Source organism: Cololabis saira, chromosome 11, assembly GCF_033807715.1.
Source record: "Cololabis saira isolate AMF1-May2022 chromosome 11, fColSai1.1, whole genome shotgun sequence".
Lineage (NCBI taxonomy): Eukaryota > Metazoa > Chordata > Actinopteri > Beloniformes > Belonidae > Cololabis > Cololabis saira.
Genome location: NC_084597.1, coordinates 47186904 through 47210920, shown reverse-complemented (window position 1 = coordinate 47210920; position 24017 = coordinate 47186904). Strand labels below are relative to the sequence as shown.

Sequence of the window (24017 nt, the reverse complement as noted above, 5' to 3'; positions counted from 1 at the left end):
TGTTAAAGTTAATTTATTTCAATAATTCAACTAGAATATGGTGTAAAAATTAACTTATTTCAATAATTCAACTATAATATACAGAGCGCAGCAGGTCCTGTTGTCCCGCCACAAAGATTTTGCTGGCCTTGATGTTTCCTGTGTTTTATTTTGTTCAGTATTGTTAAATTTAGTGTTGATGTGTGTGTGACAGACGTGTGTATGGGGCGTTAATGAAAATACAGGACAAATCGCGTCCCGTATTAGTTCAATACGGGACGCAACATTTTTTTCTCAAATAAAGGACAATTCCGTATTTTACGGGACGGGTGGCAGCCCTACTCTCAGATAAACAACTCATTTGTATTTTCTTAATTTCGTCGAGAGATACTGAAAATGTGTGGATAAAAAACTATCAACTGTGTCATTTGGAGTAGACTCGGATCAACAATGGCCTCTTAGCTTTTGGTTTTGGTTTTGTTTTGGCTGCTGCTGCCGTTCAAAATGGCCACCAACCAAAGACTACATTTCCCAGAGAGCATCACAATACTGACAGGTGTAGCTGTTTTAGCTACCTGATTACAGCTGGTCTGGGTGACTGAGGACAAAGAAAAGGCCCAGTGTGAATGAAGGGGGGAAGTTGGAGATATTGTGAAAACTTGAAGGGGAAAACTCATGCTATGCATTAAATAACTACAATAAGACACTGGGTGTAGTCATACAAGACAGGAAAATAAACTTTCATTAAAGTCTAAACAATATTACTTTATTTTATTTAATCTTTTATTAAATCTTTTTTTTTAAATCTACTGTGAAATTTGTTTACTATGACACAATTTTCTTCATGTGAGTTTGTAAAGAAATTACTTGGGATGGGATATTTTTTTAATGAAAACCAGCAACACAATTAACATATATGGACAGGTGTTTCTGTATACTCCTAGACGGAATATCAATTCCACTACTGAGGGATAGAGCTTCATAAGTTATAGTGTTACGATTATGTAGACATGAACCCACCATTTACTGTTGTCTGGATTAGTTAAACTACAGCCAAAGCCACATTACACTCTGGATATACACACCAACATAAACGAACACAAGAACCAGTTTTTCTGCACCTATGAAGTTTAAAAGCGAAATACCACTGCCTGTATTAGCTTTATATCTCATTACTTCTCCAGAGCTTAACCAGGAAGCAGATGTTTTGCCATACTAACATTTCCCATGTTAAACAGAACACCTGTTTCTCAAAAAGTATTTGCACACACAAACACACAAAATTGCACATGTGTAAAAAAGGGTTGGTAAAAAAGAACATGTACTTGCCATCTAAATGTGGATCACACACCCACATGTAAGTAAGAACACACTGATACTTCGTCCCTCATGCACTTGAAATACATTGCAAGGTTCAGAATTAAGAAAACACCATGTCCCAATACATACATATACAAAAAAATGGGCGTGCAAGGATGTGTTTGCAACCTGCTGACAATAAGCTCCACCCCCCAAAAAACTCCCCTAAAAGAAATGATTAAAATGTTTCTGAGCTGTCATTTGCACAGGCAGGAACTGAGACACTTAGAATAACACAGACATGGCAGGTAGACTTAGTGACAACCAGTTTTGAAGAGAGAAGTATATTCCAGCAGGCTGGTACACGCTTACATGTATCGTACTGAGAGCATTCAGAAGACGGCATTGTTGATACACTGGAAGCAACATATGTCTTTGCCTGATCAATAGCATTTTATAGTATAGTAAAATTCTCCAGAACTGTTTTGTATGACTTGCATCTCGATCTGTCTGGGATGCTACTGCTGCTCCCTTATTTAAAAATCTACAGATCCTTACTATTTATGACATCAACAGTTACCAAATATGCATTTTTCTTTAATACATTTTTTTCCTCAGAAGGAAATGTTCCTGAGCACTTTAGGTCATACTTTGCCACTAACTCTCAATTTCATTCCTACTCAACTCGGCAGGCCCTCGCCCTACATCAGCCTAAATGTCTGGAATCTAGAAGACCATTTTTGTTTAGGTTTAGAGGTGTCAAAGTCTGGAATAGTTGGTACCATATTGCAAACAATTGTAGGTCCCTATCCATTTTCAAAAGTCGCTCAAGAGAGCATTTAATTCAACAATGTAGTCAAGAAAGCTCTTGCTTTTCCCACTGTTAATGTTCTTTTGCACTTCATATTCTGTGTTGCCATTTGTTCAGCATAATACTTATATTTTCATGATCTACAGTAATTTTTTTTTTTTTTTTTTTTTTTTTAAATTTTATGTTCATTCATGTTCTACATGCAATTTTTATGATATATTATTTATTTTTATTTTTATGATTTTGTATCCTCTATAACTATTTTGTTAAATGTTATTAGGTGGGGGCTCCTCATAAGCATACTGGCTTGCTCGCTCCTCCCTGCACACTTTCTTTTAACTGCACTTATTTGTGTAATGTTATTTTTTTATGTTATGTGCTAAATAAAACTAAACTAAACTAAACTAAAATAGTCCTATTAGGCAGCTTCTTGCAACATTTCTGAAGAGCCACTTTTATGATCATTAAATGAAACTATTATTTTGCAACCACCACAGGGTAAAACATATGTATCAGTAATGCATGGACTGCAAACTGAGAGCAGCTCTTAGCCTAAAGTCTGTAACTAATGTAATCACAGGTCATCCTTCAGTGATCCAGCGCTTTAGAGGAAGTGACACTCTGAGCTCCTACAACTTTTGTACAAGATAACGTGACACGTGCATTAACTTTCAATTTCCATTTGACTGCATTGAATATCGGAAGTGAAAGTGTTTTCACAGCTTTGGGGACTGATTTCTACCTGCAGTCACAGTAGTTCAGAACAAACCACAGGATCAAACCACAGACAATGACTAATACCAGAGCGCACAGGCGGAGTCTGCTAATGAGCTTTGAATGAGATTTTATCAACAAGCCACAACAATTATAAAACTTTCACATTTAAAAACAGTCACTGTAGTTAAAGAAAGTAGTAGTAAAGAAAAGTAGTAAAGAAAAAATCTCTCTCTCCCTCTCTCTGTGGTAAAAATGGGGAAGAATGATAATCTGATACCATGAATGACCTATCATTTCTAATGTCTGACACATTAGTAACATAATCATATTTATAAGGTCTAAAAATGTGTCAATACATCTTCAAAAACTAAACCAAAATCCAGATGCAGCTGTTTACAAATAAAATAATGAATTACTGCTTCCAAGAAGAGTTTAGAGTAGGTTGAAGACAGAGGTGTCTTCAGTATTTACATTCATTACTCAGGTAGAAGTATAGATACTAGAGTTTAAAAATACTCCTGTACAAGTTGAAGTATCAACTCAAGTTTTTTACTCAAGTAAAAGTATAAAAGTACTGGTTTCAAAACTACTTAAAGTATAAAAAGTAATGTAAGGGGGAAAAAAGCCATTAAGGACAAAAGCCATTGAAAATGAATGCATCTTAGTATAATGCAAATATATTAAAGAAGCATATATGTGTACTATTGAGCATTAACATGTGTTTCAGAGAGCAGCAGATATGATGACTAGTTGCCTATAAGTATTGTAATGGTGCAAAAAGTCAAACTTCAGAGGCATGTTATCATTTATCCTAACCTTTATTGGAATGTACATCCAAGTTTAGTTGCAGGAATCTGAGGGAACGGATGTAAGAACAAAACTGGACAAGAACATCTGAAACAACCACAACCAAATTCACTCTATCCGGATGGAGCAATTTAACTGGATAGTTTTTTTTTTAAAGGCTGAAATGAAATAGAGTAACGAGGCTGTTTTTAAAATGTAAGGAGTAAAAAGTACAGATAATTGCGTGAAAATGTAAGGAGTAAAAGTAAAAAGTCGTCTGAAAAATAATTACTCCAGTGAAGTATAGATAACCAAAATTTCTACTTAAGTAAGGTAACAAAGTATTTGTACTTCGTTACTTGACACCTCTGGTGGTGGAGGAGTTTATGGGCTAGATCTGGTGCCATAGAACCTGGGCACCCTGATTTATTTGATTCACCCATGATATCCTATCAACTTAAGTATTCTAAAGTAGCATGTGAGGCCATCTGTCTAACATCTAATGACGGCTAAAAATTGGCCAGAAATGTGACAAAAGATGAAGATTTTAAGCAAATCTACAAGAGAAGGAAGAAGAAAGGTATCATGGTGTTGTAATTGCAGAGTCTGTCAACCAAGGAAAGTTGGAGAAGAGTAGGCTAAAGTTCCTCCTTAACCAAGCCCTCCTTTGTTCGTTGATGGTTTTTCCAGCTTAATGTCAAGTAACCGTTGTATTCTTTGACCGATTGTGAATTGTATTATTAAGTGTATTTCTTTAAATCAACTGTGTTTGTGATTGTCTGTCACTCTGAAATGAAATGAAATAAACTGTATTGTGTTTATTTAGTTTAGTAATGTGCTAAGAATTTACTTCAGCGAGAGTGCCTTTAGCTCAAAAACAAGCATATCAAAGAATATTCGTCACTATGGGCTGATGTTTAGCCTTTGGCAGTCAGAAAGATTGTCTCATTGATGTGTAAGGATCTACAGAGTAGTGACGGCCTAATCATCAACCTTTATTTGAATTCGGAGAAATCATTGAGAGCAAGCCCTCATTTACAATAATGCCGAATGTACAACAACCATATAAAAAGAATAATACAATAAAAATAAAAGAGAAAAATTAAAAACAATTACAAACATGGGTAAAATGGTCAGCAATTAAGGATTTGAATTGACCAAGCTGCACAAACGTTTCCAACTTCAATGCATGTTGCAAAATGTTCCAACTAATGAAGCTCCTCAGAGCTGCGCAGCTTTTCATCCACTTGTGTTAACAAATGGTTAATTTCTCAAGGCTTTCAATGCTCAGTAGTGTAAAGAATTTACTTTCTAGAATTTACTTTCTAATTTCTTATTGACTATATAAAGCGTCATTCAAGTCCTCACAAATTTGTCTTAGTTCTTTTTCATCCTGCACTGATTTTATTTCCCGTTTTGGTTGGATCAGGGTTGCAAATAAACATAAAAGTGTTCAAATGTTTTTTCATTTTATCGAAATATCCAGTTTTTTGCAGATTTTTAAAACTAATCCATACCACCAACAAAATAGCTGCAACATATAAGACAGATATGTCAAGCATAAAATGCAGGTTTTCCTGCTTCTGATTTTATTACCATTTGTTTTATGAGTACTTTCTTTTACTTGCATCCTTTACAGTTGGACCTGAATATTAAAAAACAAGTGATGTTGAATAAAATGAATAAACAAGAAGCGAAATCTTAAAATAGATCACATTGATCATGTGATTTTATTTGATAACAATACAGGCTATGAGTCAAACCCTTATCAGAAACTGCCTGTCCTACAAATGCAACTGTCACTTCATCATTCAAGACAGCTACATCACATCCGGCGTGTTATCCAGAAAGTGTCACCTACTGATGCTAATTAACCCCAATTTAGGGATATAAAGTCTGGAAATGCTTCAATGTCAGTCCTGTATAACATTAACGCGGCATGAAACTTGGCTGCATGTTGTACAGCAAATCAATGATTACAATAACCCCCAGGTATAGAAACTTTTAAAGTCATAAGAAAATCTGTGACTCAGGGTTTGAGTCTGCTAAATACAAGGATCAACATAACCCAAAATGGCAGAAACAAACCACATTATTTTATTTGAACGACATTTCTTCAAAAGGGAAAAGAAAAATTAGCATAATCATGGCGTAAGGGACTCGTGCCAACAGCGTCACCAGTGTATGCCCTTGGAGGAAAGAGTGAGTCAGCTCGCCTGAATGTGCAGCGGGGAACTTGCTAATCCCAGCTTTCTATGATGAAATGTTGTAAAAATGCCAGGTGAAAAGTCAGGCTTCGCAATGATCCTCAACTCTTACTCACTGTGGCTCTGCCCAAGATGCTATACTGTATATTCATATGCTCCCCCTTCAGGGGAACTGCATTGAATTAAATGTTTGGTCCAGCCACACAGACAACTATTGTTCTCTCCATAGGTGTGGAACATTCTCACCTCCAAGGTCAGGTGCTTGTTCATCACCACGGTAACCCAGAGCGTGTTACTCATCCGCAGGGTGTGTTACCCCACTACGTATGTGCACATACAGCACCTTAGCAACCATAATATACAGGATCAATCGCCCAACCAGCTTCAAATCTAGTTTAGTTCAGTTTATTTTCAGTCATGACACAAAAAAAATAAATAAAAAACCAAGAATAAAAATGACATCAAGAAAACAAATACACTGTTCAAAGAAAACATTACAAAAAAGTTTCCAGTATACAAATAAACAAATAACATCAAGACCGAAAAAGGTGTAGGCTGAAGCAAAGCTTATTATTTGCCTAGCCGTAAAAAAGATTAATTAAATTAATGAAATAAAAGCAAAAAGTAAGAGAAAGACTGCCAGTAAAACAAATTGCCTCTGTGGGGATAACAAACATTCCTCAAAATATAAAAAAGATTTTTAAAATAAAAGTGCAGTCTACATGTTACCTTCATCCTTAAAAAATCAAAGCAAATGTATCCAACTTTGTTTATGAGTCGCATTGCTTTTTTTTGGAGTAAAAATGTAATTCTCTGAGGTCGTTTGTAGCCAATCCGGGACCTGTAGTTATTAATTTCAACTTCAACATTTCAGTTTAAAAATGTATTTCAAGGTACTTTATTATTATTATTAGAGGTTTTGACAATTATGGAAGACGCATATAGTAAGATAATTGTTAAACACACAGCTACACGGCATGGATGGCTGGCCCAAGAATAATAACTCTATTTATTACAAAACAGAGTGCGGGGAGGGGTTGGCTTCTGCTTGTTGCAAATTCTTTACCGATTCTCCACTTCACAACTCAAGATTTTGAGCCTTCCCAAGGATTTCTTACAATTCAATTGTATTTATAAAGCATCTAATACAATACATGTTGTCTCTAGGTGCTTCCAGAGACCCAGAACATGATTCCATCCAATAATTACATAAATAGCAGGTAAAAACTCTCCTACTGGGAGAAAAACCTTAAGCCGAGTGGCAAGAAAAACTCCCCTTTAGGAGGAAAGAAACCTTTATCAGGAACTGTAGCATAAGGGGGGACCCTCCTGCTGAAGACCAGCTGAGCAAGGAAAGGGGGGTTTGAACAGGGAGAATAAAACACAGGGAGAGGAGAGGCAAAGATATATGACGAATGGTCCAAATGATCAAATATATTAGTCGTCATTATCTGTTAACTGAGAGTTTTATGTACATATGACTGATACATGGTTAGTTGGTTCACTACAGAGACGTCCGCGGGTCAGGATGTCAGTGGATATCCACTGCAACTTATTTTCTTTTCCTCCTTTCACATGCTAAAACATCCAATGTTTTCATACAAACTTTAGAATTTGTGTTTCTTAATTTTTCAAGCAATTTTCAAGTATGAAGTAATTCTCAGTAGGGCTGGGCGATATGGACCAAAAGTCATATCTCGATATTTTCTAACTAAATGGTAATACTCGATATATATCGATATTTTTTCCGTGCCATAATTGGGGTTTCCCCCGAAGCATTATAGCATAGCATCTCTGTTAGCATCTCTGTTAGCTTCATTTTTTCTGAGGCAAACCCTTAAAAAAACAGTCAGTTTTAATACAAAGCCTCGTGCCAAATGTCACACAGGTTCCTTTATTAACAGAGGTCTGCACAATATCAAAATGTATAAAACAAATGAAATAAAAATAAACTGCCTGCATATATAGAATAAAAATGCTTCTTGAATAAAATAAAACAAATATCCCTTTCCTGCATAACAATTAAATTAAAATACACTGTGCAATTAATACAATGTAGACAGTAACAGGCAGACCTTTCCACTGAGGTTGACAGTTGTGCAAATAACAAAACATTTGTGCAAATCTCAAATAAAACATTCAAGTCGATTTGTCACAAAATTAGCTATATCAAAATCGTAAAAAAAAAAAAAAAAAAAAAAAAAAAAAATTAATAATCGATATAAACGATATTGTCTCGTACCATATCGCGCTTGAAAATATATCGATATATATTAAAATCTCGATATATCGCCCAGCCCTAATTCTCAGTCACGTAAGGATTAATAATTTACTAGAGAAGGAAAAGCACTGATCATTATAATAACTGCATCAACATGAACTAAAACTGGGTTTTTGCACACATTCAACTGAGTAGAAGGATGAGCATCCTATACTTTCTCAACAGTAAGTTGTCTTTCAAAAGTAGAACACCGACCAAACAACAACTCTCAAAGCACTGCAATTCCCAGCCAGCACCCACTTAGCCCTCCGACAAGACTTAATGAGTAATAAGCACTGGGTGACCATAGTGTTGGAGTACAGCCAAATTTCCCAGATGCCAAATTAAAGCCTGGAGGTACTGCGAAATGCAAAACAACACTCATTAAAAGTTGTAGGAAAAAACGACAGGAGTTACAAAATGCAAAAATGAACTAAGATGGATTCCAGGAAAAGCTCCATAGCAGTTTTCTCAATTCAACAGATGAATAATTAGGCTCTTAAGAGTCCATTAGTACGAGAAATTACAACATGTGGAATATGGGATTGAAATACAGTCATGATCTTTCAATCTACGAGATCAAGGTTTTGAAAAAGGGATGAAATGGGAAAAAAAGAGCAAAACATTAGATTTCTGGATAGAAATAATGTGAGGTATCTCTGGCCACACAGTCCAGAAATATGAAAGTTAAGCTGATATGCTAGTCTGAACTGTAAGTAGGAGTGAAACAGGATGGGTTAACCGTGGTATGAACTACTTTGGGACCCCTAAACACAATAAATGGAGCGTGCTTTCATTCCGGTTCAGATCACACACTTTTATCTCATCAGAACAAACTGTGCGGATATGAAATTCAACAAAGACATTTCTTTTCATCACATCATGGTCAGCCGTTGTGTTTGTGGCTGTAAAAAGTTGAAACAGATTGATACTCAGGAGGTACCAACAGGCCAGAAGCCTATAAGCCAGTTTTCTCATCATTGTGTGAATTGTATTTAAAAAAATTTAAAAAATAAGTGTGGGTTGTTGTAGAATATTTTCCCCGTGACATGTTACAACAGGGAGCTGAAACGTGTCCTCGCCTCAGTCTTAATCATTTTTCTTCTGCAGAAGTTTAAAGACACCTGAGAGCGCCATGCAGCTGAAAGGATTTCTGCTGATAAGTCAGACACTTTTGACCATCTGTTATGATGGGTAACCGTGACAACAGGAGGGCTATTAACATACGTGTGGGAGAAGCCGAGTTTCTAAAGCCCAAGGAATACCCCAAATTCAGATAGATTGACGAGGAAACATCAGGAAAGTGAGGCAGGAGTAAAACTATAGGAGCAGACAAAGGCTGTATGGGCCATTTCCTCTCAAAATTGTAGTAAGGAATTTGAGATCATTTGTACATGAAAGTGGAAGAGCTCGGAGTGCTGATTAGGGCTGGGGATCGATTCAAATATCAAGAATCGATTCGATTCCGATTCTTAAGATTCAGAATTGATTATCAGGATCCGATTCGATCCGATTCGATTCGATCCGATATTGATTTGGGTTACTGTTAATAAAACTGTTTTTTCAGCTGTTGCATGAATTATATGACTGTGTAGTTATGCAACATATTAATACTAGTATTATATTGAGATTCAACTGCAAGTATTGCAGCTAATGATGCTGTAAGGACCAATCAGCTCCCAGAATGCTGATAGAACTGCTTTCAGAAACATCTTGGGTCAGAATTACCAAACAGATCCAGGGAGGAAACAGAGGACGAAAGAAATCGCTTTTATTTTTTCCCCATTTATGAGAATTTGGTTTTTAACATTTATGCAAATGTAACCCTAAGACAGTATATAAAGCAAATAAATATAGACAATTTATGCAATTATAACTGAAAACTTTCATGTTTTCATACCTTTAAACATATTTAAAGGCAAAAACATGGCACCAGTTATTCTCGTTATTCATAACATATATTCCTTTTTTGGGCATAAACAAAAAAGTACCAAAAGTTGTAATGTAATGATGAAAATATATATATATATATATTTTTTTTTTTTTTAAATCGATCTTTAGACATATGAATCGATTTTGCGGAATTAATATGAGAATCGATTTAAAATCGGAGAATCGATCTTTTCAACACAGGCCTAGTGCTGATGAAGAAAAATCTGCATTGATGGGAGTTGAGTTGTTTTTACTTTTCCATATACAAAGGGCCCCAACAGAGAATTTCGGTGCACAAAAGGACACACCCTTAATACTTCACATCTGCTTTTATAAATTGGGACAGCTGGCAACAGTTAAAATGAAAATGCATACCTGCAGGTTTGGGTAGGATCCGTAAATACCAACGAGAGATATTGAAACAATATCAGACTTAGACCGTTAGTAGATATTCTTCTATCAGATTTGTTCTGAACTTTGTCAACAACCACAGTACAAAGACAGAGTTGGTCACCTTCACCCACCACTTCTACATTTCTCTATCCATCTTTTCTTCTCTAACAGATCAACGCAGGCGTGTCTTAACAATGGTGGTCACAGTGTTTTGGTTGATCATGATAATCCTGTTCCCGGTGCCTGACATAACCGGTTCGTGCACCCAGTCCAGTCCAGACTTTTGGGGCTGAGTAATCTTCCACACCGGGGACAATGGCTGCGTCTGAAATCACATACTTACACCCTAATGAGTATGCAAAATGAGTATGCAAGATTTTTTACTGCGTCCGAAACATTAGAACGTACTCAATAGTGTGCTCTATCCATACTCATTCCGGATAATTTTTTTAGTGTGGATTGATGGACACTAGCCGAGCAGAAACTTTCCACAATGCAATGCAGCGGCGTTTGGTTAAGTGATACCTATATGTCATAAGTATAATATTAAGTATGATAATATTAATATATAATATTAATATTATAATATTCGTATATAATAATATTATATAATGTCATCTTGTTTCAGCCAGAATAAACGGGAAAGAGTGGAGTGGACCGCTGCTACCGCTGCTACCGCTGCTACCGCTGCTACCGCTGCTACCGCTGCTACCGCTGCTACCGCTGCTACCGCTGCTACCGCTGCTACCGCTGCTACCGCTGCTACCGCTGCTACCGCTGCTACCGCTGCTGTGACAGGTTACCATGGTAACAACTCCCCCCCCTCCCAACGGCAGGAAGTGCCGTGTGCGCTCTTAATAGTACATCCAAATTAATGCACACTACTGATATTTACTCAAAAGTGTGCCGAACTTAAGTATACTTTTTAGTATGGCATTTTGGACGCACCGTATGTGTACTTGGCCTGTGGGGTCGTTGCCGTGGGGATGGCCCTGGTCGGGGTCGTTGCCGTGGGGACAGCCCTGGTCGGGGTCACTGGGGAGTCCTGCACTGCAGCCTTGGCTGTGGGTGACGCCCTGATCTGGGCCATCACCCCAGGGTGACGCCCTCATTGGTCTTTGGTGGGGGGGCTCCTGGTGTGGGTTGATCCCCAAGATATGGTTCCTCACCTCAGCGTCCAGCCAGGTAGGCTATGTATTTATTTAGGTGTGTGAATTTTTATATGTTAAATGTTCATTTTATTATGTAAAGCACTTTGCGTTACGATTGTATGAAAAGTGTTGTAAAAATAAAGGTTTGATTTGATTCAGTCATGACTCTGTCTGCTACATTTTACAACATTGCAACTTTCTATTTTTAAATCTCTATTGTACTGCAAGAACACCACAGTATAATACACATTAAAATAAAAAAATAAAAAATAACTGGATCCTAATTTAAATGGCAAGACTTTCTTTTTATTAAAAAACTAAATAAATCAATAAATTAAAGTGACTTTTTTATTCATGCATCCATCCATTATCAGTATAACTACTTTCATTTCAGTTCAATCTATTCTTCATTTGGTTCATCATTAAAGCTTTGACGCTATCATAAAGTGTGCAGGAGATTTGAAATAATAATATTTATGTCACAATTAAGCTAAATTTGTCAAACAACTCAACCAAAGAGTGATTTTCTAAGGAAACAACAGGTGAGATCGAAGCATAAGAACTCCTGCAAGAGTAATACTAGAGAGAGGTGAGCATCCTTCTGATTATCCTTTCAGACAAGTGTGATAGCATCCTCCGTTTGAATCTGTACTACAAAACGGATATTTCAACAATGCAATGCCAGATTAAGATGAAGACTGAAAGAAACATCTCAGAGTAGAGCGAGACCTGTAACGTTAAACATGGAAACATGTTTTGAAGTGTGTGTGTGTCCGTGTCCTTCAAAACACACACCCTCATTCCTTGCATGCCTGCCTTCACACTTGCAATCCTCGTGGCCACTTTACCACTGTATTGGTGAGTTGAATTTGATATAAAAAGTACCACTAAGAACTAAAATGTGAAAAACAGAGCCAGATAATCTGGTAACACCTGTAAAGAGCCACAGATGCCTTCATGTTGACACCACTGAATGATGACCGCTACCATGACGAACAGCAGAAATACTGAATTCTAGGAGACATCAATGGAAGATAAATGTTTATGATGTATAAATCTAGATCTAGAATCAGTTCAACTTCAAATCCTATGATCTCCCAGAGCACCTGAACAATAAAGGGCACAGAGAAGCCATTTCTGAAATGTTTGAGCAGTTGCTCCTCCTGTACATATAAATTCCTTTGGGCTAAAGATTGAAAGGCTCCAAATGCCATTTCAAGGTGTTGCTCATACCAGAAAACTGTGTCCGACTACAAAACATCCAACTGAGACACAAAAAATAATAGTGAAGAGTGAACAAGAATGTGCCACCCGCCCCAAAAATCCTGCCTGCCCCAACAACCCCACCCGCCCCAACAACCCCACCCATCAGCCCCACCCATCAACCAAAGGTGGTAAACACTTAACATTGTTCATTTTTAGTATTATAGTTTACATTTTTACACTACATGCTTCTGCGCTCCTTAGCGTTCATTAATCATATTATAAATTAATGAAACACCTTTTTGACTATGAAAGGTTGCATTGATGTAAAACTATCGATAACCTGGATGATTTGCACTTAGCACCTTTAACACAAAACACAATATGAGTTTATTCACCCAGTGGTTTTTATTTACACCATATACAGTAGCACTTTTATTTTGGAAAGATTATACCTCAATGTAGGCCTGTGTTGAAAAGATCGATTCTCCGATTCTAAATCGATTCTCATATTAATTCCTAAAAATCGATTCATATGTCTAAAGATCGATTAAAAAAAATATATATATATATATATTTTTTTTTTCATCATTACATTACAACTTTTGGTACTTTTTTGTTTATGCCCAAAAAAGGAATATTTTGTTGGACACAAGAATAACTGGTGCCATGTTTTTGCCTTTAAACATGTTTAAAGGTAGGAAAAGATTAAAGTTTTCAGTTATAATTGCATAAATTGTCTATATTTCTTTGCTTTATATACGGTCTTGGGGTACATTTGCATAAATGTTAAAAACCAAATACTCATAAATGGGGAAAAAATAAAAGTGATTTCTTTCGTCCTCTGTTTCCTCCCTGAATCTGTTTGATAATTCTGACCCACAATATTTCTGAAAGCAGTTCTATCAGCATTCTGGGAGGTGATTGGTCCTTACAGCATCATTAGCTGCAATACTGGCTGTTGAATCTCAATATGATACTAGTATTAATATGTTGCAGAACTACAGTCATATAATTAATGCAACAGCTGAAAAAACTGTTTTAATAACAGTAACCCAAATCAATATCGGATCGAATCGGATCAAATCAAAGCGTGATAATCGATTCTGAATCTTAAGAATCGGAATTGAATCTTGATATTTGAATCGATCCCCAGCCTTACCTCAATGAACATATGAGGGGGGCAACGTGGGAATTCAGTGCATTCAAATCCTGGCAGGGGGGAGGAATTGAACCGCAACCCTGAAAAATAAGCTGATTTTCACCAAAAGCAGATCTAATGGTTTTGAAAGACGGGATAATAACAGTTTGTCTCAGGCATGCTGCAGAACATGTAAATCACTTCTCCAAACATGAAAAGAACTGAGGAAAGCGTCATGAAGACTGGCAGCAAACACAGACATACTTTTCACCTTTTAAAAATGTCCTGACCGCTGACAGACAGACAGACAACACCCAAACAAAAGCTTTTTACACAGCCATGGAATTCCACTGCGACACACTGATAATTCACCACTCTTGTTAACATGGAAACATATGGCTGTATTTTACACTCTTATTTATTGTAAGGATAAATGGTTTCAAGATACCCTGAATATATACGATAGTCTTCAGAATATCACATTCTCATGCCGCTGTATGGTGATCTGAGTTTCTACATGCATATGTCTCCGTTCCTCGCTGGTGAGATGTTGCAACCTGTCACCGCTGTGTTGGCATTGATGTGTGTACACTGAGATCAGCATTTTACTTTTATGTCACAGCTGAATGCTAAGGTAATTGCGCTTTCGGTAAATGTGAATCTTCACCCGTGAGACACAGGCCCAAACACAGACACTCACATCGTCAGACGGGAATCCAATCTTATGAAAACTATGATATCTTTCCTCCCATCTAGATACAAAAATGCAAGACTATGCAGATGTGCACACATCACATTTATAAATACACTGTTTTACACTGACATGAGGGGGAAGTCCAGCTCTGACTCAGCTGGAAGCAGAAAAAGAGATAGCATGCATGTGAAACTCTTGTCAAACTGTCATATCATTTACAGTCGAATCTATACTAAAGCTCAACCTGAATCTAATTGTCAGCCCTAACCCATAACATAACCCCAACACAGGATGCTGGAGACATGGACACCACAGAAACCAACACAAATAAAAGTGTTCCACCCAAATTATCAAGTCAAAAGTACAAACTGCAAAACTTGTAAATAAGTGATACTTTAAGGCCTAGTCAAACTATCAGCAGGATGTTGTTTTAACTAATAAAGCTTATATGACCATTTCAGTGATGTATTGAAGGAAATGTTGTACACTATGAATATGTGTTAAATATGAATATTATGTTTGAATGTTGTCAGTCGGTTTGTGCAAGTTCTCATCAGTGCGTTAGCGGTTAGCTTGTTAGCTTGTTAGCTTCAGTCATTCAGTTCTCTAGAGTCGACGTGACCACGAAAGTCTTAAAGGACTTTTTTCTCTCACTCGTAAATGAACTCCATTTATTTATTAACAATAAGTTACTAAATCACTGCCATGGTGGAAAAATGTGAGTATAGAAACTATGATCCTTTATCATCATCCAGCTAATGAAAGATCAGTAGAGCAGGAAACATGGGTGGATTTTTTTTTTTTTTTAATGTCTATTTTTGCTATTTTTGATCTTGCGTGTGAAAGGCTGGGGTGGCAGGGAGGCCCAGACGAAACAAAAAAAAAAAAAGAAAGGAAAGAAAAACAGAAATGGAGAGAGTGAAGTGGGTGTGTGCTGAGCAAAACTGTGAGAGAGAACAGTTGTGTTTTCTCGTTGATCTGGTTGGTTAACTTCCTGGGATAGAGAGAAGGGAAAGAATGTAGTCCCATTAAAAGTTGTTATAGAGACAAACAGAGGAGATGGGGTTTGTGTTTGTTTCTGTTTGTGTGAGAGTCCCAGAAGCGGGCTGTGCGGAGATGAACAGGTTTAAACCATCATGCACGACCCACGGCAGTAATATTTAGACCTGTTGGCAGTTAAAACAAACTCTTCACCCACCACTTTTTGAAGAAAAAGACAAAAAAAAGCAACAACAGTACAGCACTGGGGGAAGCGGACACAGAGGAATAAGTACAACATGTGAGGAAAGTAGGTGAAAGTGATTAAGGGAAAAATGAACCGACTAAGAGAGGAAATGAAAAGAATAAGAAGATGCTGGAAAAAAATGAATGCAAAAGTGAATGAGTACAGAAAGCTGTGTTGGGCTAATGATTATTCCAACCTTCTTCCAGGTAACAGAGATTACCTATGAGACGTGCATGGGCACATACATGGGGCTCTGTTTTACCCTGCTAACACGACAGCTTAAGGCACTAAATCTGAAGTAAATTCTGAAAAGCATTGAAGGAAATGTCATAATAAACGTCTTACACGGATCTACATGCTGGAGATCCTCCTCTGAAGCGTTCGAATTGGTTCAGATTAACACTGAATTACTTCATCATCACTCTCTTACTCCAATTCAGGGTCTAAGGCAGGGGTATTCAACTAGATTAGGCCGGGGGACACCTCTGCAAAAGGACTGTATGGAGAGGGCCGCACTGCGTTCACGCCCAAAGCGCGAAGGCGGAAAATTTTGGGGTTTTCAAAATGTATTTTGCACTCAAAGACGAAGATTTATGTATATATAATACATTTGTGCTCACACTGCAAAAACTCAAAATCTTACCAGAAATATTTGTTCTAGTTAAAATGTCTCATTTTTAGTCAAAAAATCTCATTACACTTAAAACAAGAGTCGTTACCAGAAAAATAACTTTTTCACCTGTTTCAAGTACATTTTCACTTGAAATAAGTAGAAAAGATTTATCTTCTCATTATAAGCAAACAAATCTAAAAAACATCTCCAACAGAGATTAACATGAACAAACACTGTCCAATGAATCATTGACCAACTGAAAAGGCTACCAAGCATCTTAAACTTTTATTAATTAACAAAATGCGATATGTAAACCATGTTAGTTTCGCCGGCCGCCGACCAGAAGTGACGTTAAATGCAACAATATATAAAACGATTTAATATATATTAAAAACATTAATAACTAGGTATGAGATATGACCAGGGGCCACATTAAAACTCCTGGCTGGCCGCAAGTGGCCCGCGGGCCGCCAGTTGAATATCCCTGGTCTAAGGTCTACACTGACCATTAGTTTCAATTTTATAGCACACACTTTTACTTTGGCATCTAACCTCATTTTCAGCCTCCAACTTCATCACTCCCCTCAGATATAGGACCTACGTTGAGATATTTGGGAGTAATTGGCACAGTTTTGCCCTTATAAATACACTAACGAACTTAATGGGTGTAACTGGAATAAACTATGTAGGAGGCGTGTGAGAGCACGAACTGTTGCGGGAGTTATCTGACTGAACTAACTTGCATTCTTTTCATAACATATTTGTTGCACATTTTTTGACTTTTTCTATGGCTTTGCAGACACATGCAAGCTGTAAAAACATCTACAGACGCCATGATGTGGTCAGGTGTTATTGTTATGGTTGTTATTGATTAACTAGTGGGTGACACAGCGGCTCCACGTGGAGGTAATATGAGTGATAGTGGAAGCCTCCACCCAGCTGAAATAAAGATAACACCTTCATTCTGCTGCTGTTATCAGAGTGCAGAAAACAGTTCAACTTTCCCTCAGAAAGCGACACGTTTGGTGTTGCATGTTTCTGTGGATATTTCACACATAATTCTGTGGTAATTTGCATATTTTAGTTTTTATGGTATTTCTATTCCAAGATGTCAACTTTTAATCCTTCTCATGACAGTCCTACAATGCCCTACATTTAGTTTGTGCAATAAGTCTTCAATGACATAATTAAATGGATTCAGGCTACACTAGTCGTTTTGTATATCAATCCTAACACATTTTCTTAAAAACTCTCAGTTAATTTACTTTATTGGTTCACACATTCCACAAATTCTTCCGATCCACTCTGTTAATAATCTTATCTGAGGTTGCAGTTCAACTTTGTCCTCACTGACCTATGCAATGAAAAAAGTGCAAAGTGAAAACTATTCCTTTGTAGCTCCAGCAGAACTGTCTTCACTGTAAACGCCATTGTTTTAACCACATGTTCATAATCTACAGGAGGTAGGCTACTATTTGATTTCAATTACATTCAATCTTGCAAAGTTGATTTGCATCTATTTTCTAGCATTGTCTGAAAAGTCTACGGTGCCTTAATGAAAATTAACTGATAATACAGTTTTAAAAGTTGTGATACATTTGGATCTCTCTTTTTTTTGTGATCTGATGCAGTTTCTGCATTTTGCCTGTTGGCCCGTGTTAGGGGCAAAGGTGGGTAGAGTAGTCAAAAATTGTACTCAAGTAAAAGTACTGTTACTTCAGAATAATATGACTCAAGTAGAAGTAAAAAGAAGTCATCCAAATAATTACTTGAGTAAAAGTAAAAAAGTACTTGGTGAAAAAACTACTCAAGTACTGAGTAATTGTTGAGTAATGTCTGATTTAATTTTTTAACACAACCATTCAAACAGACAAAAGTACAAAATAATCATCGTCAGGCAAATTAAATCAATAAAATAATAAAATAAATAAAAAATAGCTTAAATTAAAATAATCTTAAAGTAAATTCAAGTGCTTTAATAAATAATAAAATAACAGAATAAACATAAATTAAGCACAAGTAGCACAAAATTTCAAGCCTTTGTACTTTTCTTTTTTAACCAGGCAGAACTAGAACAAACATGAACTCATAGAAACTCTGTGTGTGTTTGAGTCTGTGTAAATGTGACAAAACATGCAAAAACAAACATTTTTCCCAAAGAATCACTCAGTGATGTCATGAGATTGACCCGTACGGCGATAAAAGGGATAAAAGAAAAGTAACAGCTCAACGTATCCTAATGTAGCGGAGTAAGAGGAACAGTTTCTTCTTCACAAATTTACCCAAGTAAAAGTAAAAAGTATAGTGATTCAAAACTACTCCTAAAAGTACAACATTTCCCAAAACTTACTCAAGTAAATGTCACGGAGTAAATGTAACTCGTTACTACCCAGCTCTGATTAGGGGGTCAGTTCCTGTTCTTATACATTTCAGCAAGAATAAAAGTGACTTTAATCGATAACCCCTCAAGAAAACGTGCTGTGATTTCAAGAGATAGTTAAGACACAAATTTCTGACCTTTGTTCAGTGTCAACACCAGCAGTGACAAAAGCTGCAGCTGAAACAAGTGCTCAGGTAAATCCGCCGCTTACCTTATCACGCTCCCCCTCGGCGATGCACAACTGCCGACTGTCAAGCAGTCGGGTCTGTCTGACAGGAGTTTCCCTGGTGGGAGGGACCGGTACACCTGCAGCACACCGGAGCCGTGCGTAATGAGCGCGCTTACGACGCAACTGACGCAGGAGGAGTGGCCGTCACGTTGCCGGAGCGGAGGAGGGAGGAGTGGCGCGTTATGCAACAGGATGAGAGTTTAAAGTCACATTCTTTATCGGAATTCCATGAAGAAGTTTTGAGAGGCATGTCAACTCCCTCTCTCACGGTCTTTCTCTATGCGGCACCATTTTTGGAAGTGCAGTGATGTCTCTCCATCATGAAAGTAGCTCTGGAATGTTCACTGCACTGCTGGCGTTTAAAGTACTACGTTATCACATTACAGGAGATATTTATTTACCCATCTGTTCAACCATCAAATAAAACAAATAACGTCCTTATTAGACATCGAATGTTGTTCTTTGGTGATCTCAACTAACACTCAGAACCAAGCAGACTGGTGTCAACCCAGTGCTGTGTGCTATTAAAATAATAATAATAATAATAATAATAATAATAATAACTAGAAAATTTCATGAAATTTTGATATGGGCATGCCCTACCGCCCATTCGACCCCTCTTGCTGCTTTGGTTTGGGGCTGTAGTGGTTGTGTTCGGGGCGGTTCTATGTCAGTTTGAGGTGTTTACGGTTGTATTGCATTAATTCCTGTGCTCCCAATAGTTAAAAATGGGGCGCGCTTTTTGGCGTCTAGCGCCCCCCACGGTGACACTTTTGACTGAAAAAAGTAATGCTCATCGAGGCAACATGGAGACGCATCTAACGATGTATGCCATGCATGGGTGTACGTTGCGGTTCAGGCTACATGATAGACAATGACAATGGATAGGTTTTTTTTTCACCGTGATAAAAAATCCCATCCGAATGAATGGGGCCATTTGGCATGGATTTTGACATAAAATTTCCTTAAATCCCAGCTTCATGAAATTTGAGTATGTTGAAGTCCACAGCGTGCCGAGTTGGGAAACATTTGTACGATGTCTCTAGGATAACCTGTTACCTAGCAACAAGCGTCCAAAGTCAAACGGACATAAAAAAAAAAAAAAGAAAGGTCAATATCGCAAAAACTTTAAAGATTGGCATAATGAGGTTCTAGGGTCCGTTAGTGCCAATCTGGCCGAGTGTTTGAAAGTTTGAACGATGTCTCTACGATAAAGTCCGGCCGAGCAATAAGCGTCTGAATTTTCGCCTTTTTTTTTGCTTTTTGGCATCTAGCGTTGCCACGGTAACACTTTTGACTGAAAAAAGTCATGCACATTAAGGCACGATGGAGACGCATCCAACGATATATGCCATGCATGGGTGCACGTTCCGGTTCGGGCAGCATTAACAGATGTTTTATTCATATGGTCCCCCATACAAATGCATTGGTTTTTGTTGCCATGGTAACAAGCCCCATAGGATAGAATGGGACAATTTGGCTTTAATATCTCAAAAGCTGTAAACGACAGCGTAATGAGACCTCAGTATGTTGTAGTCCACATCAACCTGAGTCTTTTAACGTTGGAACCAAGTCTCTACGATACTGCGTTGCCGCGCAACAAGCATCCGAAGTTCCGTTAGCATCAAAATGAACAATGTGGAATATCTCAAAAACCGTAATAGCAAGCATGACGAGACTAAAATATGTTGCAGTACAAAGCGTCCCGGGTTGGTCAATGTTGTAATGATGTCTGTACGATAAACCGTTGCCTAGCAACAAGCGTCCAAAATAAAAGTGATTTTTTTTTTAAATTGAAAGTTAAATATCGCAAAAACCGTAATAACTAGCATGATGAAGTTGTATGGTCCTTTAAAGACTATCGGGCCGAGTGTTTCAAAGTTTGAACGATGTCTCTACGATAAAGTTCGGCCGAGCAATAAGCGCGGGAATTTTCGCCTTTTTTTTTGCTTTTTACCAACTAGCGTTGCCATGGTAACCCCTATTACTGAGAAAAGTAATACCCATCGAATCACGATGGAGACGCATCCAACGATGTATGCCATGCATGGGTGCACGTTGCGGTTCGGGCCGTATTAACGGACGAAAAAAAGTGCGGAATAATAAGAATAATAATAATAACTAGACAAAATTCCCGGGAAATTTTGAAGTGCCACGGACTACTGCCGGATGATCGCGGGGCTTATTTGCACCCATGAAGGTCAAGGACTCGATACTTAGTCATTTGACACCACCCATGACTCTCTATGTCAAACCATTCAAAAGTTATTACAGAAAATATGTAATAGGCTAATAGAACCGCTAACAAGACCGCTAACGGGATAGCTAACAGAACCGCTAAGGGAACCTCTAACGGGATCGCTAACTGAACCGCTAACGGGATCGCTAAAGGGATCGCTAACGGGACCGCTAACGGGACCGCTAACCGAGCCGCTAACGGAATCGCTAACCGAGCCGCTAACAACCGCTAACGGGACCGCTAACGGGACCGCTAAAGGGACCGCTAACGGGGCCGCTAATGGGATCGCTAACGGAACCGCTAACGGGACCGCTAACGGGATCGCTAACGTGACCGCTAACTGAGCCGCTAATGGGGTCGCAAATGGGACCGCTAACAACCGCTAACGGAACCGCTAACGGGACTGCTAACAGAACCGCTAACTGAACCGCTAACTGAACCGCTAACGGGACCGCTAACGGGACCGCTAACCGAGCCGCTAACGGAATCGCTAACCGAGCCGCTAACAACCGCTAACGGGACCGCTAATGGGATCGCTAACGGAACCGCTAACGGGACCGCTAACGGGACCGCTAACGGGACCGCTAACAGAACCGCTAACTGAACCGCTAACGGGATCGCTAACGGGACCGCTAACGGGACCGCTAACCGAGCCGCTAACGGAATCGCTAACCGAGCCGCTAACAACCGCTAACGGAACCGCTAACGGGACCGCTAACGGGACCGCTAACGGGACCGCTAACGGGGCCGCTAATGGGATCGCTAACGGAACCGCTAACGGGACCGCTAACGGGACCGCTAACGGGACCGCTAACGGGACCGCTAACCGAGCCGCTAATGGGGTCGCTAACGGGACCGCTGACAACCGCTAACGGAACCGCTAACGAGACCGCTAATGGGACCGCTAACGGGATCGCTAACGGGACCGCTAACGGGATCGCTAACGGGATCGCTAATGGGACCGCTAACAGAGCCGCTAATGGGGTCGCTAACAGGACCGCTAACAACCGCTAACGGAACCGCTAACGGGACCGCTAACAGAACCGCTAACAGAACCGCTAACAGGACCGCTAACGGGATCGCTAACAACCGCTAGCGGAACCGCTAACGGGACCGCTAATGGGATTGCTAACGGGACCGCTAACGGGGTCGCTAACTGGACTGCTAACGGGATCGCTAACGGGACCGCTAATGGGATCGCTAACGGAATCGCTAACTGAACCGCTAACGGGACCGCTAACCGAACCGCTAACGGGATCGCTAACTGAGCCGCTAACGGGATTGCTAACGGGATCGCTAACAACCGCTAACGGTATTGCTAACGGGACCGCTAACGGGGTCGCTAACTGGACCGCTAACGGGATCGCTAACTGGACCGCTAACGGGACCGCTAACGGGATCGCTAACAGGACCGCTAACAGAACCGCTAACGGGACCGCTAACACCAATAACACTACCATCCCATAATAAACACCTACCATCCCATAATAACACTAACATCCCATAATAACACTAACATCCTATAAAAACACCTGACATCCCATAATAACACTAACATCCTATAAAAACACCTGCCATCCCATAATAACACTAACATCCTATAAAAACACCTGACATCCCATAATAACACTAACATTCTATAAAAACACCTGACATCCCATAATAACACTAACATCCTATAAAAACACCTGACATCCCATAATAACACTAATATCCTATAAAAACACCTGCCATCCCATAATAACACCTATCGTGTGTGTGTGTGTGTGTGTGTGTGTGTGTGTGTGTGTGTGTGTGTGTGTGTGTGTGTGTGTGTGTGTGTGTGTGTGTGTGTGTGTGTGTGTTCATCTAAGGTTAAAAGGTCAGGGTTCAGATTTCTCCATTTTCCAGGTTATACTATGAATTCTGTACTGAGTGAGTCATGTGACCAGTTCTGGGTCAGTCTAATCAGTACAGCTGAGCTCTGGTTGCTAGGGGCAACAAGAACCTGATACAGAGGGAGCAGGAATGACTCAGCTGGATTTTCGGTTGTGACAAACCTGAAATCACTCCACTTTGCGCTCAAACCGTAGCTCTTAGCAGAAAAACGAAAACATTTTGAGAAACGGAGAACCTACCAGATTATCTAAATGTTATTTTCATACAGATATTCCTTAAAATGTGTTAGTAACGGCAATTCGAAAACAAAAATGAGATTTTTTTTAAGAAAACTTCATTTAACATGGGAGTCAATGAAGAGAGAGACAGGAACTGGCGTGTCTGTTGGCTCCCCCGTTAAAATTTTGTGCACACCACGCCTGTCAAAGTCACATTTTATGAATCACAAAACCTATGTCTATATTCTGACCAAAAATTATCTGTCTACCTTTTACGGTTTGGCCGTGACCTCGAGTTACAAATAAGAAATCATGTTTTTTTTTCAGTGTAACTACACTCTAGCAAACTGACTCCCGTGCTCTAGATTTGAAAAAAAGTGATTTCCAGTCCTCGCTTGAGGGCTCATATCTTGAAAAGTGTACATTTTAGGAAAAAACAGTTTCGGGTTTGGAGAGAGAAGAGAAGTTTTCCTCCGTTTTGAAGTTTGAATGACGTTTCTACGTGCAAGTATGAGAAAGATACGTGACTCAGAAAAAAGGTGATTTTTTTTTTTTTTTTAACTTCCTCCCACCCACAGTGTGAAATGCTGCCCCATACAAATACATGGGAAAATCTCCCCATTAGTTTGGAAATTTGGAAATGTTTTTGCACTTCGTGCAAA

General features: G+C 38.8%; 1 protein-coding gene across 1 annotated transcript in view; it reads right to left on the bottom strand.

Annotated features, from left to right (window-relative positions):
- The window catches only part of LOC133454488 (putative leucine-rich repeat-containing protein DDB_G0290503), a 118789-nt gene that overhangs the window by 58215 nt on the left and 36557 nt on the right, over positions 1 to 24017 (bottom strand). Inside the window, exon 2 of the mRNA XM_061733213.1 lies at positions 19003 to 19143. Coding sequence (XP_061589197.1) covers positions 19003 to 19143 — 141 coding nt within the window. The remainder of the gene's footprint in view (positions 1 to 19002; positions 19144 to 24017) is intronic.